The sequence below is a fragment of the Phyllostomus hastatus genome, unplaced genomic scaffold (assembly GCF_019186645.2).
Source record: "Phyllostomus hastatus isolate PE091 unplaced genomic scaffold, TTU_PhHast_1.1 phas_scaffold_93, whole genome shotgun sequence".
Lineage (NCBI taxonomy): Eukaryota > Metazoa > Chordata > Mammalia > Chiroptera > Phyllostomidae > Phyllostomus > Phyllostomus hastatus.
In genome coordinates, this window is record NW_025334042.1 from 26,173,192 (window position 1) to 26,192,615 (window position 19,424).

General features: G+C 37.6%; 1 protein-coding gene across 2 annotated transcripts in view; it reads right to left on the bottom strand.

Moving 5' to 3' along the window:
* Positions 1 to 19,424, bottom strand: part of TMEM117 (transmembrane protein 117) — a 398,947-nt gene that overhangs the window by 177,458 nt on the left and 202,065 nt on the right. The window contains exon 4 of one of the 2 annotated variants that reach the window (XM_045829770.1): positions 11,176 to 11,275. The exons of the other annotated variant lie outside the window; for it this stretch is intronic. Within the exon in view, the coding sequence (XP_045685726.1) occupies positions 11,176 to 11,275 (100 nt within the window). The remainder of the gene's footprint in view (positions 1 to 11,175; positions 11,276 to 19,424) is intronic. 2 annotated transcript variants of the gene reach the window in all.

Genomic DNA, 19,424 nt, shown 5'->3' on the forward strand with positions numbered 1-19,424 from the left:
CAAATTGGGGAACTACACCACCTTACGGAATTCAGGTAAAAAACTGATTGGGGCAAGCAGCTAAACAATAAACTTGGTTCATCATATCGCTATAGAAACTGCCTAAAAGTTTTATGAATTCTGATGCCTTAATGACATTTGTATTCATTGAAGATTTTCACAATGAATATTCATCTAGTACCCATCTGTACACCATTTCCTTATGAAAAACCAAAGCCAGGCAGTAAGTTAACACATCCAGCATGAGCTTGAGGTCTTTCTGCACCCACGCTGGTAACCCAACCACAATAACAAACCTTTTATTAACACTTCAGAAAATGTTGTTATGAAAATGTTTGTGGTTTGGTTTTTCTTTTTGCCCACGTTAGCTTTAAATGTTTGGATGGAATGAGTGCTTAGTGGTGCAAGGACTCTGGCTGTTCTCATCAGCTGTGATTAGTATGCAGGGAGTCCTTATCTTCCCTGCATTTCAGTGTTCATAACAAAACAGGGAGGACCGACCCTTCAGAGGGGGTAAGTTTAAGAAGTGTGCTCGAGATGATCCAGAATGGCACTTTCCCCAAATTCACTCTTAACACGGATCTTTCAGTATTCATGTCAGATCAGTTTGCAGCTTAATGCCTCTTGTTTGTAAAGCACAAAACAGATGACCAGTGGGCAGAATTCGTGCAGAAGTTCTATCCGACTTTACATTCCCAGTATTTTTGTACTACACTGAATTTTGATGCCTCTTTGACAGAATATGTTCTCTGGTTCAACACAGCTCCCTGCCCCACCCTCCCTTCACAGCCTTTCATCTCCTACCAGATGCTTCACACTTTTATTAGATCGCCCTGGCCCTGGGGGCATAGGAATTTGCAACTCCAGTATTTATTATTTATGCAAGTTTAACACAAAAAAAGCCACCGTCACTCATTAAAACCTCACATTAATGACTTAGGATATTGAAAGATGGTTGGGAAGATATGAACAAACCAAAAGGTGTTGTCGGACAACATTGCAAAGGGCTGGCTAAGCCAAGACCCTAAGGAGATTCCTTTAACAAGAAAAAGTTGCCTTTAAATGCAATGATATCACGATTCCATTTTTACCATATATATGTTAATGTTTGCTACCTCACACATTTGTTATTATTCTGTAGGTGCTTAGTATATATTTATTAAGTAAATTATTCATCAACCTTAATGAATAAGTGAGCGAGACCCTCAGAAAGGCCTTAAAACCACTAAAGGTCTGTAACTTTGCAGCATCAAAATTTGGTGAAATATTCAAAACAATGCATAAGGACAACTTATTTGGTGAGTTTGATCATGTAAAACTATTTGTGGAAATACAAGTAGTTCAAGTGAAGGCCAAAAAAATCTCAGAAAATATTTGTGCTAAAATAGTACTAGAAATAAATGTGTACAATACCCATTTAGTAGAATACACTCTTTGCATGCACAGGTCCTTAGATACTAGAGAATGTATGTTCTCAGAAGTATTATGCTCTCTAGACACAGTCAACAGGAGGTGTCAGCAGTTTCAGAGAGACACCAGCGGCCATACCTTAGGGACTTATGGGGCTAAGAAAGGAAATCTGTGAATAGGCACCAAGAATAATTTTCTGCTTGTTTTTCTGTATTCACAAATCAAAATAAAGGATTTGTAAAAAAACATTTTCTTTAATATACATAGATATGTTATTTTCATTTTAGGAAAAAATAAGTTTTTTAATGGTCTTTGAGAAGATAATTTATTTATATCTACCAATATAGTAAAACTAATTTGTAGATCAAAAAATTATTTAAGCCCTGGCTGGCGTAGCTCAGTGGATTGAGCGTGGGCTGTGAACCGAAGTGTCGCAGGTTTGATTCCCAGTCAGGGTATATGCCTGAGTTGCAGGCCACAACCCACAGCAACCGCACATTGATGTTTCTCTCTCTCTATTTCCCTTCCTTCCCTCTCTAAAAATAAATAAATAAAATCTTTTTAAAAATTATTTAAATGTGTGTATAATTTTAATTATATTTAGTTCTCTATTAATAGTCAACAAAATCATAATAAACTTGTTTAATAAACTATAAGGTCATCATATAAATAGTCATTCAATAAGGAATGAGTTTGGATATTGAGCATTTGGTTACAAAGAAAACTGGTTCCTTTTGCTAATGTTTCATTGAGGCAAAATAAAATACATTTCTAAATGTGCACTTAGATTTATCAAAAATCTCATATTGATTCTATTGCCTGTAGTTGAAATTGAAAATGTCAAATAGAAAATAGGATAATTCTAACGCAAGCCAAGGAAAAAAGTACTCAGATCTTGAAAATTACTAGTTTTCATTTTTCTTCAATAGCTACAGGTTCACAGTATCTTTTAAGATGTATTTTAAAACCTTTATGAGAGGTGCTATTCTTTTCAATGAAAATAGATGGCTTCTCTCCAGGTTTCCCGTTTCATCTCAAGCACTTGACTCATTCAGGCTTTGCTTCTCACATATCCTCTGCTCAGTGGTCAAGAGCAATGTGAAGTTTTTAAGTTTCACATGTGTTGTCCTAACTTTCTGTGAGTCCTGTTCTATCACATCAGAGAAACTATGGATGTGGACCTAACCTTCTGTTGTATTTGATACCTTTGGAAATGTCCAAAGTGTTGATTCAACATTGTCCTTAATGAGTAAGTTTCATTAGTATTGTATCCTTCATTGACTCTTTCCTTGTGCAATATCATGTTCACAAAATTACTTAAGATGTTTAATTGAGCAACTTGCTGTCCTAGTGAAGGGTCCTGGAGCCCGCCAGGCCCAGGTCTGGAATAAACCTTAACATACTTTGTCAGCCGGGCAAAAAGAAGTTCTTTATTTCCCAACTGGCATTCAGACGCATGGGTATGTGAACATAGAAGAACATATGCCAAGCATGATTTTACTTAACCATTTTACTTAACCATCATTATCAAAATATTCCCTCTGTTCACTCAATACTTCAGTCTCTTAAATACTTCAGTCACTCAAATACTTCAGTCTCTTGCGTTAGAATTATCCTATTTTCTATTTGACATTTTCAATTTCAACTACAGGCGATAGAATCAATATGAGATTTTTGATAAATCTAAGTGCACATTTAGAAATGTATTTTATTTTGCCTCAATGAAACATTAGCAAAAGGAACCAGTTTTCTTTTAGTAAGCAACAACAACAAAAAATATACTAGGCACTTCACTGCTATAAATTTCTTTTTGATGTTTATAGAATATTTAACTACAAATGCAATATACACTGTGAATATGAAAATCTTTAGTTCTAAAAATCCTTGTGGTAAACAAGTGCTAAAGGATAGCAATTCACATAAACAAAAAAGAGCTTAATAACTTGGAATCGCAGTATTGTCTTAATTATAGCATAATATAAAGGTATCCTTTTACTTTTTTCTAGCCCCAGAAATACGGTGCTTTCAAGCACCTATATTTGTCAAATGGGAATAGAAATAAAAAGCCGAGTTTTCTAAATTTTAAATGTGCTAGTTTGGCTGAGATGGGATGGACTATCTCTTAGTACCTTAAAAGATACACATTCCCATCCTGCCAATTGAGGACAAACTCAACAAATTTTACGGACACTCTGGAATGAAAAAAAGTATCAAACCAACTTCTGTGTCTATATCCCATGTTTTTAAAAAGATTTATATTAAAAATTCCTCAAATATTTCCTCAAATAATATTCCCAAAATTATTTAGCTTGACAGAATAGCACAGTGGTTGAAAACTTTGGAAGCTAATTGAAAACTCACACACACACACACACACACACACACACACACACACACACACAGAGAGGCTTAGCCCACAGAGAGAAGCACTAAATAAAGGTTTTTGAAATGTTTAAGAAGAATAATCCAACTACTTGTAAAATTAATATAAAAAGAAGCACGTAACTTCTCTTTTGAGGTTCTAATCTAAGCTACTATTGACAACCAGCATTCATTTCATTATATTATTGACTTTCAGAGGAATAAATATCAAATGTCAATGTCTTCTGGCTTTTATTTAAACTACTTCAGGCAAATAATTGCTAAATGGTACTTTTAAAAGTATGGAACATTGTTAGAAAAATTATAAAGAATAGGTGGACAAAAAGAACCCCTTCCCTGAGGAAGTATAAACCAAGTAACAGAAATAAAGCATAATGGCATTAGGAGACGCTAATACTGAGCTGAGAATAGAAAAGATGAAAAGTGAGCATCTCTCGCCTCTCATGAGAATGTCTTTCTATAAGAGATGTTCTCAGTGTCCTTCGAATCTTAATGTAGTTAATTTAATCCACTTTTCTAGATGCCTTTCATGCTCTTAGAATAATATAATCCATAAATGTTTCATAAATGAATATAAATTACATACAGTACACCTATAGTGTACTACAGAATTTCAGAGAGACACTAAACTTAGCAGAGTTTTAAGCAGAGCCAGAATTTGTGATTCTATTCTCAAATATCTATATGCTATACAAAAATCTATTTTACTTCAGAGATCCTTTTTTAAAATTTCACATAATCGTCTGTTACTACTTTAAAAATCCAAGGATCCTGTAAATTAAAAGACTCTCAATCCCTACTTGTAATGCTATCTGAAAATAGGAGGTTGAACTCTCTTGTCTTATTAATTTTTTAGTGAAAACATTATCTTGAAGGAACATGAAACACAATGATAAAATATTTATAGAGACATTAAAATATTTATACATGTGCAAGCAAAACAGCCATATTTGGTTCTAACTTTTCTAATGAATAAAAAGGTGTTGAAAAAAAATAATTCCTCTGTAGCGCTATTTGATTCAATCACATGACCAGATGAACTGGTGATGACTCCTGGCAAGTGTGGATGCCATTAACTCTACTGCCCTGGGTTTTGTTCCTGTGGCAGTCAGGGCTGGTGCCCTACCTCAGGCCTCTTCACCTACTGGTGCTATCTCTCTATTCCCCAGGAACAGAAAGCCAGCCCAGTGGACCAGGCCAAGCGTAGGCTTTACCTGAAGCCATAGGACCACACCTTTGCCTGCTTCCTTCCCCTCTTCTCTCCTGCTCCCCTCATCTCCTTACAGGTTTCTTTGGAGAGCACTTCCGTAATAAATCACATCTTCCCAAGCCCCTAATGCATGCTTTTTTTCTAAGGAATCTCAGTAAACATAAAATCTTTATAGAAAGATAGCATATTACCTAATTAAATTCTTGATCTAGTTTCAGTTTCACTGCATAAAATAATGCAATGCAACTACAAATTTACCAAACATGAAGTTAACTAGCCATTGAGTAGACTGAAGTCATGAACTAACTCCAGTGAACAGGATGAGAAAGAGAGAAAAAGAGAAAAGTGCAGAGGAATGCCAGGCTCTTGGGTCCAGGCTCAGGGGTTAAATATCTAACATGTGCCCTTCCATTTGTCATGTGCACCCTTCTATGAGTTTGCTAACTCTGATTCTTCATTCTGTGTTTCACTGTTTAAATTCCTTTCTATTATGAAGTTTGGTAAAGCTATTATTGCTACTTTATTTTAGATACTAAATCAATTCAATTATGCTTTTTATTCTGTCATTTTAAAATATCAGGGGAAGAGAAATCATTAGAAAGCTGGCATGATCATAATACAAATTGTCAAGCTTAATTCTAGAGAGAATAACAAGCGAGACGTAATGTTGGTTGTATTCCAGGTTATTGTTCATTGACAAACAACATCTGAGAGCAGCCCCAAAATAGTGACATGTGTATAATAGAAAAATTTGAACTCAATAAGCTACTATTAATTTGCTGAAGTGAAATAACACAGATAATCACACCCCCTCCTTAGTAAGTGTACAGTAAGCATGGGACAACAATAAAAGAACTCCCAAATCTTAGATTAGTGTATATATACATAATTACAAAATTTTATATTTTTATGTGTAAGGTGGAAGGAATAATTTACTCTCAAACACTGAAGACATATTTCCTCCCTCTATTCTGTTCTAGGTTTGTTAATAAATACTAACTCAGGAGGAATATAAATTATTCTCAAGTATATATCATTCTTAATTCTCTCTGCTCCATCCACTGAGGTTTAGTCACTTTCTGTCTTACATGGTAGCAGCTGTCTGCTTCCGTAGCTAAAGGCATTTACCTCAGCCTAGCTTCCTTCTGTCCCCCAGGCTGAGAGCAGAACTTACACCACTGGCAGCAACATTGACCATTCAAGGAGCTCTCTGGTGGGATCTGAGAAGCTCAATCTTTGTTTTTACCAAAGAATGCCTTTTACAGTCAAATGGTTCCATCACCACTCTGAGAGAATGGCCTCTATTCAAGGCTGTTGACAAGCATGAGTCCTTCGTGTTATGGAAACAAGCCCAGGAGAAGCCAGTGCACAGCCTTTTGTGGGCAGGGGGGTAGGGGGTGGGAAGAATTGATGTCTATGTATCCTGAACAATAGCAACTCTCCTCCCGTCACCTCTTTAGCACTGTGCAGTGTTCGCTTTATAACACTTAAGTCACAAAGCGGAAGGAACATAACAGAAATGGAACCTAATGCTTATGTGCTTTCATGATCTATCTGTTCTTTCAATAACTACATCTTGAGCACCTACTGTATGCCTGGTATTGTGTTGTGTTGTGTGCTAGGAATACAACTGTGAACATACCTGACACTGTAATTCCCCTCAAAGAGTTTATAGTCAGGTAAGGAGGAGTTTTCAGCTTTGCTTCTTAAATAGACAGTCTCTTGAAACAAATATAATAGCAACATAAACATGAATTATGAAATCTCTCTGGAAAATTAAAATATGTGAAAAATAATAAGACAAAATTTGTCACTGAAATATTTAGAGAGATAATATAATATTTATGGATAAAGCAGGCACAGTTAAAATAGAAGAATAAATATATATCTTAAAAATGATATCCTAAAGTCATTGTGTTAGAGTTTCAATAGAGAGAAATAATTAAGCAAATTTAAAAGTTTTACTTCTTGTTATAATCCAGCTACAAAGGCTATGATTTATGCATATGAAGACATTTCTACATGAAAGTATTGACTAAGTTGGTCTGGCTATAGTGGAACTCTGAGTTTCAAGAAGAAAAAAGTCTATTAAAATCACACACAATTTAAAAAACAAATGGTGATTATAAAAACATGAAATAAAGTTGAAGTCAATTGGCAAACAACTAAATTGTTTTGTGTGTGTACGATTAGTTTCATGGTAGAAACTTTGCTAGTAGTAGCATATCACACACACACACACACACACACACACAAATATTCACAGATGATCCTAGGGCAATGTGTAAATATGTTGGTTGAGGCCAAACAAGGGATTCCATACACATTTGGTTTTGTGAGGGAAGATGCTCAATGACGACTTTCGTGCTCACCATGAGAACTGTCTTCTTTAGATCTCGTCAACCTCACCATATTTGTACCCTCCCCTGCACGCCCCCCTCCCAGCAGTGAACCTCGAACCTGGAGTCTGATGTTTCTGTCACTATCATGAGTCATATACCATTTACTGCTGTAAGAGAAAAGCCCAAAGAAGGGGCTGGGGCAAGGGATGGTTAGGTGTAAACGAGACAGGAAGGGATTTTTCCCCGTGGGAATAAACAAAGAACAAAAGCCAAAGCCATCATGCTGTCCTCGGAATTCCTGCCACCCTAGACCTGAGCAGAGGCCATGACCTTTGTCTCCTGAAGGAGGGATGATAAAACTGGAGCAGTGTGCTGTGGGATGGCCAGTCCCTCTAAGCTCCTTGCTCAGTGGTGCCCAGCGTAGGCAAATCTTTGCATATGTGGCAATGGTGTCACAGGAGACACCCAGAGGTTTTGGCTCATGCGTGTCTTCACGACAGCTCTCCTCTGCTCTTATCAACATTAAGGGCCGGCTCAATGATGTGTTACACCAGGCGTCACTTTCTGTATTCTTTTATTTGACAAAATCTGGTAACTTTAACCTTGACTTATATACCTTTGTCCTCTGCATGAGGTGGACCACAGGGCGAGACAAGGTCAGGACTGCCTCGGCAGTGGGCCTGGCAGAGCCTCGTCCCAGTCCTGTGAGGCCCAGAGATGCTTGTCAGATTGGGTGACATACCCCCCGCCTGTGGGTCGGTCACATTGGACCTGGGGCACCTTTTAAAACCATGAGAAAGTGTGAATTATTTCCATAAAAGAAAAATCCTCTACTTCAGAAATACATGAAAAGGCACACTTTTACTAGAAATGTACAGTCACTTGTTTTTCCACGACAGTCGCCTTCATCATTGATATTCATTGCATGGTGAGAATTCCGTAGACAGTTGAAGGTCAAAGCTACCTTAAACTCCTCTCATGAGGAAAACTATTACTTTTTAAATGTTATCAATGAGCACATATGTAGACATATAAATATTTATGCAGAAACTTGCTGCCTAGGCAGTGAACAGAACTGAGAATGAAATGATGTGCTCTGGGAATCCTCCCTGTGTGACTGCACTTGCAAATCAGGAGCGCACTGCGCTTCTTTTGCTGTCCCTTTCCCTGCGTCTAATGAGGAAAGGCCATAAGCAGAAAGGGGCTTTGGATTTTTCTCTAGTTTACAGAAGGGCGAAGATCAGAGGCCCTCAAAAGGTTAAAGGATGTAAGATCACATTGCTGAGTTAAACCTAAAACATAGTTTTCTTGACTCTCAATTCAGTCCTACTTCTGTGGTATTGGAAATATAGATCAGAATAGTAATCTACGGTACAGGGGGAGGTAAAAAGTTAGTTATCAGGTTAGCTAGTAGAAATAGAAGGCATTATAGTAGTAAATTTAGGAGAAACTATGAAGGTTAACCAGACAGAGAAAAAGAAAAACCACGGGCAGAGCAGTGAAAAGACCACCCAGAACAGTGGAAGTCTCTGGACAAAGCTGCACCGTTTATTTGCCTCTCCAGGTGGCCCTAGGAATTGAACCTTACCTTATGATTCAAAAGAAAAAAATCCAAATGAAAACTAATGGGTAAACAGAGGCACAGCCATGTATGACCTAAGAGACACTATCTTCGAGGAAAGTCTGGGGAGAAGTTGGAGGGAAATGGGTCACAAACAAATAACGATGTCATCATGGGAAAGAAAATAATGTAGGCCTCAAATGGCTGACTTCTGCCTGCAAATTGCAAAGCAAGCTCCTAGGTCTTGGCAGTGTGTTGTTTCTCCGATAACTTTTACCAGCATCACTGCTAGAAGTCAGGAAGCAATGTACCATTTTGTCTTAGTCTACTCCAGTATCCACAATTGGAAGGAAACTCCAGACACTCAGGACCGCAGGCCTTGGATAAGGCAGAACGCTCGTGCCCCTGGGGTTCCATAGAAGGGTCAGGAAGCCTAGGCAGCCTGAAGCTTGGATCAATGAGCTTGCCATCACTTCAAGGCCCAGCCAAGAAGATGAGGCCCCAAAACACAAATAACAACAATAAGGCATTAGGCCTACATTACGCTTCAGCATCGTGAGTCTTGTCACAGGGCCACATATTTAATCTTTACGGAAACCTGTAACACACAGGTGGGCCCTGTTAATCTCTTGTAAGAAATGCGCTCACTGAGGCTCAGAGAATCGTGTGCTACTTGTGGAAGGTCAAACCACTGGTAGCAAGGTTGGAGAATCCACATTTCTGAATTCCTTCTCTAGTTCTCCAATTTAGTTAGCAGATTTACTATAAAATGGAGTCAAAATCCACAGTCCACAATTAATGCAAAAATTCTTCAAAGGGCACCACCTCAAATTTCAGAGAAATTATAGGTTTTAAAGTTCATATAGTTCCTTCTAAATAATTTTTTCCAACAGAAAGAGAAATCTGTGACATGAGGCAGCCTGGTCCCAAAGGCGAGCCTATTCTAATTGCTATTCCTAGGGAGTACAAATAAGATAAATCACTTTTCAAATTTAGATTTTAAAGTTAATGAAATGGGATGCATCTGGTAATTTGTTCAGTTAACATCCTCTAATTCAGGGGTGTCAAGCTCATTTTCACCAGGGGCCACATCAGCCTCACGGTTGCCTTCAAAGGGCCGAATGTAATTTTAGGACTGTGTAAATGTAACTACTCCTTAACAGCTAAGTGAGAACTCGGCACTGCGCCAGGTAGAAACAAGGCGCCAGACCTGATAAAACAAGGTGGAGGGCCAGATTCGGCCCTCGGGCCCTGCATTCGCCACCTGTGTTCTAATTAAATTGAGGTGGGGGGAGGCTTGAAAACAGACTACACAAACTCCCTTGTGGTTACTTGGTACCCTTGCAGGATGAGCACAGCAGTAGCAGTGAAGATACCACTGCTTCTTGTTCCCTGTAAACACTTCCAAGTGACCAACAGAAATGGCAGTGATGGTCATAACTGTCCCCCTGTGGTCTCTGGAGTACATCGGTGGGGCTGTCCATCCCAAGCCTGGTTTGGTTGGGTGTCGTCATTCCTTTGGCAGGTCTCATGGTCACATGAGTAGATGAGTAAAGCTAATTAGGATTAACTGCCCTCATAAAAGAATCAATGAATGTTAAAGTGTCCCATTTTTATGAGAGGTACGCTCTTTGTACTCTGAGGTTCTCTTATAAACTTACAGGTTCTGGAGCCTTTTAGCTACATATTGTGTTTAATTAACCCAATGGTTAAAAACAGAAGCTCCTTTTTGTCAGATGAGCTCTGCATGAGATGTAATTTGTCAGCAGGCTTATAACAATAAAGACTAATAATACATAAAAGAGATTAAAATATACAACTCTCACAACTGGCAGTTATCATTAGGTTAGGTTCAATGAGAAAAACAAATGTGGAAAACTGTCTTAAAAGTCCTTCAAGAATGTTTAATATGTTTTTTGAGACAGGCCAGACAATATTCCTTACCTGGAAACTGCACATGTGAAAAAAACAAATTTGTAAAAAATTATTTAGAACTTCACAGGGAATAATTTTCTATTAATTTCATGAATGTGTACGTGTGTGTGTGCACATCCATCCCTCCAGGGAACAGCCGTCAATATTATAATTGTATTATATTTCCTGAGGTAGACAGATATTGCACACAATCTCCAGATGTATCTATATTCATGAATTCATTCCACTCAAAACAGAGGTGACTGTTTTGCTCTAAGCAATTGAAAGCAGTGTCTGTCCAACATTATAAACATATCTTCCATCTGTTTGAAATGGGTGAAGTTAAAATTTCTTACCATCCAAGCTGTGACAAAGTCCCCCATCCAGGTCCCTACAGCAGCTAATTTCATGAAACTCTCATTGCGGATGCCCATATAGTCTGTAATGATATATGCTCTGTGGAAACAAACACACAAGACATTGTCCGGACTCAGAGAGCCATACAGTCAAAGCTTCCTGGTTCAGCAACACGCACGGGGACTTCTCCACCTCTCAGTATGCTTTCTTGCTTTGTCTCAGCACATACACTTACAAATCTGAAAGGCTAGGATGATCTCTGAGGGCATCTGGGTCAGTTCCAATTAGCACCGAAGACTGTGACTATGCCAATTACCATGTGCATTTCATTCTGAGCTGTAAGACTGACAACAGCTTTTGGAAAATCAAACAGAAAAACTCAGCAAAGGCATCATTTCCTGCTCACTCAGGCATGAGGAGAGCAGAAGCAATTCCTGGATTAGAGTAACGTGAAACAAAAGAGAAGAGCTCACTTTTTTTCAGTTCTGTCACTCAGAACTATTGAAAAGGTGCTGGGACTACACTTACATAAAATATCATACCTGAAAAGTGTTCAGAATAATGTCAAGGTTTGGAAGAAATTTCTACACAATGGAGCAATATAAAATTTGATTCAAATACTATTTACCTAAATTATTACTTAAATAACAATAACCAGAAGATTTATCATTCCTTCTGTTTAGCTAATTCTTGTTTGCTTGCTATAACACCAATTTGTATTCTTCACAGCTCAGAGAGAGATTCAAAGGTGTAAGTGATTATTAAATATCAAGTAATAAGACCATGCTTATTGTTGACTAAGCATTTTCATTTCCATTTTCTTGATAGTCAAGAAAATCCTAAGTATTATTTTTTTCATTTTTTAATTTTTCAGAAAACTGGGACTCAGGGAGATCACTTAACTTGCCTAATCGATATTATATAACTAATCAATGGTATAGTTAGGAACTAAGTCTCTCTCTCTTTCTCAACTTTAAGTTTCTTCTACTCAAATTTTTTTATTTTAAATTTTGCTCCTTTTCTTATATGATAAAACCTGCACAATTTACAATACTAGTTGAACTTGAGTCCTCTTGGATTAACTTTAAACAACACACAGTAAACAATGACATGTTTGTTATTTATCTTTTAAAAGTACAAAGAACCAGAGTTTTGAAGCCATTGAGAGGCAGACCATCTCCAGTTCAGTGATTTATTTTCTGGGGTTATTTTAGATAGTTTTGTAATGCATAAAATAAACAGATAATTAAATAGTTTTATTTAACAACAAAAGCAAATTCATAAACTTTAAAAAACAACTCTCCACATGCTTCACTCACCTACCTTGGAGGGTCTATATAAATTTCTTAAGGCCTCACCCCAAAATTCTGAGTCTCTAATTCCATGGCTTTCCATAACAGCCCCAAAACTTACAGCTACAATAAAGTGCATGCTTACAATGTGCCAGGGATCATTACTAGCAACTTAAATACTGTGTCTCCACCAACTTTCATATCAGCACAATTAAATGTATTGTTATTCTTGTTTCAGAGATACAGAATTAAGGCCTCTAGAGAGTCTTTACAACTTTTTCAAGGTCAAGCATTTAATAAATAGACAACATTTGATTCTAAATGTGATAGATTCCCTAAATTTAAGCAATTAACCACTATGTTATACCTTCTTCCTACAAGTATTAGTGGAGAGACAGAAAATAATCCCGCAAAGGTTATCTTCTCCATTTGCCAGTGTTTTAGGAGGCACAACTTATTTCCTTTGAGGATAATTCATAATCAGAAAGCAAGAGTGCTATCTAGGAGCTGCATCTCCCCAGAGCTACCACCAAGCCCTGGACTCCCACTGAGTTCACTAATTTAAGCAGCCTCTACGGGAAAGCTCCTGGGGTAACTGGGACAGCTTAGCATTACTCCTACAGCAGCACCACTGCTGCTGAACAGTTCTGGGGCAGTGACCTCAGTGTACAGTAGAGCATTAGCTCTCAACTGCCCCGCTCTTCCAATGACGCCTATTTGGAAGAATGTGCTCAATGCCACATCCCTACCTGCCCACTTTGCCAATTAGTTCTAGAATACATCAGGCTAGGTGGAGGTTTCGGGGTATACTCATTGCGGTTGTATAAATGTGTGTGTAATAGAAGCCACACACAGCAAAATGGTTCAAATTGCTGATGTAAATGTATGTGCATCATTTAAATAATTTATTTCATTTAATCTTTAAATTTCTATTTCAGTATCTAAAAGTAGGAATGAAATGGATAAGCTTGCAAACAAATCAATGATTCGGCAAAAAAACAGCTGAAGAATCTAAATAAAATATTAAAATTACCCCCCCCCCCAAATCTGCTGAAAGGCATATGAGAGCTGACGAAGCAATGAGAAGTAGGAAAATCTAGATACCAGACTGAAAAGAATTGTGGAAAGGTAACCATATTTTCTGATTGGCTGATTCTGGACCTTACCTGGGCAGAGGAGAGTCCCAGTGGATTGGAGAGACATTTGACCTTAGGGAGCCAGATCCTCATGAGAAAGTAGAGACCCAGAAGAGAGCATGATACACACCTGGTTTTCCTTCAAGAATTTGCTAAATTATAAACTTATTCAGGGGTAAGCTAAGAGGCTAAGCAGAAAGCCTCTGAATGGCACAGCAGAGGTATGTCAAAGTCCCCCTGCTGAAAAGACTACTACAATTTTGAACCTACTGTCATGGAGGGCTGGAGAAAATGAAAGATAGATGGGGTTTCTGATGAAACCCCAGTCCTTGTACATCAGTCCTTTCCCAGTCTGTCGAATGCCTGGATTACAGTGATCAGGCTCTACTCTTTCCACTCAACAGAGGAAAAAGTGAAACTTTCTGAAAGAATAAAATACCACTTAGATCCTCTGTACATTTACCTGTAGACATCCAAATATAAATATTATATCTATATATAATGACATCCAACATTTATTTAAAAATTACCATGATGTCACCCTGGCTGGTGTAGCTCAGTGCATTGAGTGCAGGCTGTGAACCAAAGGGTTGCCGGTTTGATTCCCAGTCAGGGCACATGCCTGGGTTGCAGGCCAGGTCCCCAGTGGAGGCCATTTGACAAGCAACCACACATTGATGTTTCTCTCCCTCTCTTTCTCCCTCCATTCCTTTCTCTCTAAAAATTAATAAATAAAATCTTAAAATAAATTACCATGATGTCAAGAAACAGGACCATACCACTGAAAAGCAACAGAGAAAACAATATTTAAAACTAGACAATAAGCCTTGAGGAGGACAGGGAGTTATTTTGGCTATTGTTTTCACTGTTAATTTCCTAGCACCTAGAGCAACACCTACGTAGAGTAAGTGATCAACATTTGCTGAAAGTATGAATTAATAAAATGACCCAAATTATTTATATTTATTTCTATATGGCAATGGGGACATCTTTGTATAATACACTCTAGAAGCAGAATAAAATGAGATTGAATCATTACCTCTTCTAGAGGAAAACATAAACATGCTTTTAAACTGTTTTGTGTTTTCACTTTATTTCTCTGTTTACATTTGTACCTCGACTGCAGAATAGCTGTTCTGCAGACACTACAATGATGTATCAGCACGACGTAAAGACAGGCCCTTCCTCTGTGGCTGTGGGCTGGTGTGAGTACTGGATGATATGATGACAATGCAGGTGATGTGGTACAGACAATTAATGAAATAACTAATATATTTAATAGTGAAGAGTGATTATGAAAGTTAGTAGTTATCCTTATTTTTGCTGTTTCGAACAAATATAAAGAATTGCAAATATTCAGGCCTGTCAAAAATTTCAATTATTAGTTCACTGATTTGCATATGCATTAACATTTAACAGTATTTCCAGCTTAGGTTGTAAAGGACAGGGTGTGCATACATTTACATCAGCAATCTGAACCAGTTCCAATATCACATTGGACTCATTAAGTTGTGAGGCTCTTTACCCAATGATTTTAGGGAGTGATTCAGAATTAAATTTTATTTGCTGGAAGGTACCATTAAAGTTTCAGTTTTGTTTGGAGTTTTAGCTAATTATTTCAACTATTTATACATCTTTTATTTTGTTTTGTAATTTAGTTGGTTATTTCCAGCTAAATATCTATGCATATTTAGATCTATAGGCATAAATCTGAAAAGTTTTGCAGTTCTATTAGCCTTTCAGGAAAATATTGATCACTGAAATTTTCTTAATCATTCTAAATGAACTTCTATTCAGGCTACAGCTTCAGTTTTTATTTTTTCTTGAGATTTCAAGTTCAACTGTCAAATCCAAAATGAATATGTAGAAATTTCAAATTATAGGATCTTGGAAAGATTCATAATTAGACTGAAAACATGAGCTACCAAGACTATCGTACCTAGTGCAACCCATGTGCCAAATGCCCACAAACTAAACAGTCTCTAACGTGGGCTGAACAGTCAATGACACTCTCATATGAATTAGTCTTACAGGTGAAAGTCTTGATTACTATAAAAAAAAGCAGCAGTTCACTTCAGTCTGTTATTTATATGTAAGTGGATGCAATCAATGCCTGATGATTTAGGAGTTGAGCTCCTGAAAATTTAACAGGAGGCAATACACATAGATCACCAAGCCAATGTGATTCATGCTCCACTGAAGATCCATCTGTGGCCAGCTGGTTTCATCATGTCTCCGCTGTCTCTCCCAGCCATGTCTGGGCAACAGAAACAAGATTGAGGGCTTCATACATAAGTAAACCATAAATAAGGAGTTGGCTTACATGAGTATGGGCCTGCATTAAACACAACAAAACCCCAAACATTCTTACAACATTGAGGTAAAATTAGTCACTATAAAACACCAGATATTAAGTCTAGATTTATATTAGCCTTTTTGCAATCTTTTTGTGCTTGTAATGAAATGATTCCCAGCCTTTAATCTAGTCACTTAATCAACTATTATCCAAAAGACCACATTTTAGGGGGGGTTGCTCAAAATTCCTGGCTCTTGATTATTGAGAAGGTCAATACATGTATATGGACCTTCCAGGAAATTCAGGGGTGGGAAGCTATGGAGCAAGATCCACTGGAATGCCAAAATGCTGCAGACAGCTGTTAGAAGTAGCCTGAAGTGACTAAAATTGCATCTGGACCTAACACTGCTTACAGATAAAGTACCTCGTCAAATTCCCCAATTTTAGCCACTCCTCCCTTCTAATTTCTATAAAGACCACGTATATTAAAAGACTATAGATGGGGTTTTCATTGAATAAACCTGCCCTGACATCCACCAAACACCAACTATTCTTTGCATTCCTTGCCTTGCTTCAGCCCATTCAGTGAAACAAATTTATATTAGATGCAGAAACCTTAGCATAACATCAATTCCTCCCTCTCCTTTACTCTCAATATCTGGTTAATCACCGAGGTTACTTCTGAAGAGCTCTCAAATCCATGCTGCTTTCCTTTCGTCATCACTACCAATGTCTTAACTCTGCTCAAAACCACCTCTGTTCTGAGTTACACAACAACCTCTTATTTGGCTCTGTCTTCTCCGTGTTACAGACTCTCTGTTGCCGCCAGAGTGGCCGGGGGACTGCATTATGGTATAGCAGAGGAGCAGGAGACCCACAACCAGAAAGTGCTGACTTTGCAAACCACCCTGCTCTACCCTGGGACAAATGATCGACTCAATAATTGCCTAGTCCCTTATCTGTAGAATGGGGATGAAAAATATCTTTCCTTCACAAGGGCTTCTTGAGGATTACATGAAGTAAATTATTTAAAGCTTCTAACAACTATTCATAATAAGCATGTAGAAGGATGGTCAATCTTCGGGACCCATCTTCTAAAATAATGGTAGTCGTTCCCACTGCCACAGAGTAAAGCAGGGGTAAAAAGACCCTCCACTCTTTGTGAGGCATCCTCTCTTCTAGACTCATCTCCTTCTGTCTCACAGTCTCCCTTTTCCAGGCCCTGCTCCATGCAGTCAGTCTGACTAAACATCCCACCATTCTATGATGCCCCTTAAAGATGTCTTTGTATGCAGTGCACTCTGTCTGAAATGCCATTCCCTTTCTTCTGGCTGAAGATTAGTGACTCAGCCTGAGCACTGAGAAATCTCCTGCCATTGCTTCTAAAAGCCATCCCTTCTGCAGTGTTCCTTTATTGCTTTGAATACACTTATATGTTAAATAAATTTCCCAGAGCATTGTAATGGGTTTTCTTACAGTGCCCCTCTTTCCCAAAAGACTTGGGCTCATCAAAGGTCAGGAACATGTTTCTTTCACCTAGGCAGATGAAATTATTTGCCCAGTATACAGTATAATTTAAGAATGCAATAAATAGTTAAACAAAATAAGTAGTCATTGATTAATGTAAGAAGATTACTTAGATCCTCCGATACCAGGACCAAACTAAAAGGAGGGTAAAAGATGAAGACAAAGACTTGCAATATAAATTAAACTGGAAGAAGACACCAAAGATAAATGGTAAGCCATGTAATTACGATGTTCTAACAGAGCTGGAATAGAATATCATTGTATCATTTTTATTACCACTTATGGAATAAAGGCCTAAAGTCCAGAATATAATCTAATCAAAATGAAGAACACATCCTTCACTTTCTGCAATCGCATGTAAATTTATTTAATTTGAATAAAAGTTAGTTGACTCATAATGAAAAAAGTAAAATACTGTAAAATCATTGCATGGTGTCTGCTGAATCTTAATGTTTTAAAAAGTCCATTAAATAAGACTAGCTACCACTACATAACTTTGTGCACCAACTCACTGCACAAACAATACAGGAGACATGGAGTAATCCACATTCGTTTATCCATGTGAAAAAAAATGTACTGCGCTACCCTGAAAATGCATACTGCCAAACTACATTTGTTGCTTGTTCTTTAAAGTAAAAAGTCACAAGTTCATAAATTTATAAAACAGTGTAGTCTCAAAACTAATTTTAAAGTTACAGAATTTTTGTGGTTATTCCCCGAGTTTCTTTCTTAGTTAAATTTTTTCCCAAGCTCACAAACACTCCAGGAATATCCAATCTAACTGACTGCTCAGAATGGAGCTGTCTTCTACTTCTGATGAATTAAACACTACCAAGGCGCTTCAAGCATCTTCACTGAAGTCACTGGAGAAGTCACAGAAAGCACAAAAATCTTTAAATCCTGAGCTTGTTGTCAACAGAACACCAATAAATCCCTAAGGGCTTGCAGAGTCACAAATCACCCAAAATTAATTCCATATCTAACCTAATCATATTTTAAAGTTAAGTAGCATTCAATGTGTTCATAATTATTTAAATAAAATGTATCTAACTTGTAACAGTGAAACTGCAAGCTGAGCCAGAATGGCATTAATTAATTTACCTGCATAATGATGCCTCCTCCCGAAGTAATTAGAGAGGCATAAAAACGTATAGATTCTGCTAGATTCTGTTGCCACTCAAAGTAGGACAAAACACAAATTTAATTTTAATTGGTGTGTGTCAGTGAAGGTATCGTTCATGGCTGTTAAAAGGTCAAGACAGGTTTCAGATTAATGGAATGAAAACAATGGGACATAAAAACAATAATTAACTTTTGGCAGAAACTATAATTTTTCCACTGTGTGTAATGAAATAAACATGAAAAATGAGACTGCTTATTTCCTACAAAATTTTCAAATTCAAAACATAATTGCTTTGTCATAGTATAATAATTATGCTTTTCCCTCTCCTCTCCTCCTCCTCTTTTCCCATCTCCTTTCAGATATGAATTCAACCACCTCTCATTCTCTTCCCCATAGAGACTGAACACTATTTCTTAATTCTCAACTTCAGTGAAGGAAAGAGAGGGGGCTATTTTTGTTTTCCTCCAAGAACCCCTCTTGTAGCACATGAATTTATATTAGCTAAGAATCTATCTTATATCTTATTCATTTACTCATTCAGCAAATTCCTGGCATCTCCATATATGCTAGCTAGACCATGGGCCTGGCACTTATAAACTCGTAAGTTTCAAGGGGAAGAAAACAGCACCTCAGAGCCACTGGCCACTTCCTGGGTTACCTAGCACCTCTTGTCTAATACCTTCCTCCCTCCTACACCACCTTCCCTGGGTAAGAGTGAAGCTTATGGAGTAAAGTTATAGATACATGTATACAATAGTAAACAAGCCTGCCAATAGCCAATTTTTGCCTTATCTAGTAATTTAGGGCCAAGACTCAAAGAAAGAAAGAAGGAAATCTCTTTCCAGAGATTTGGATGAAAAACAACTTGGTGATT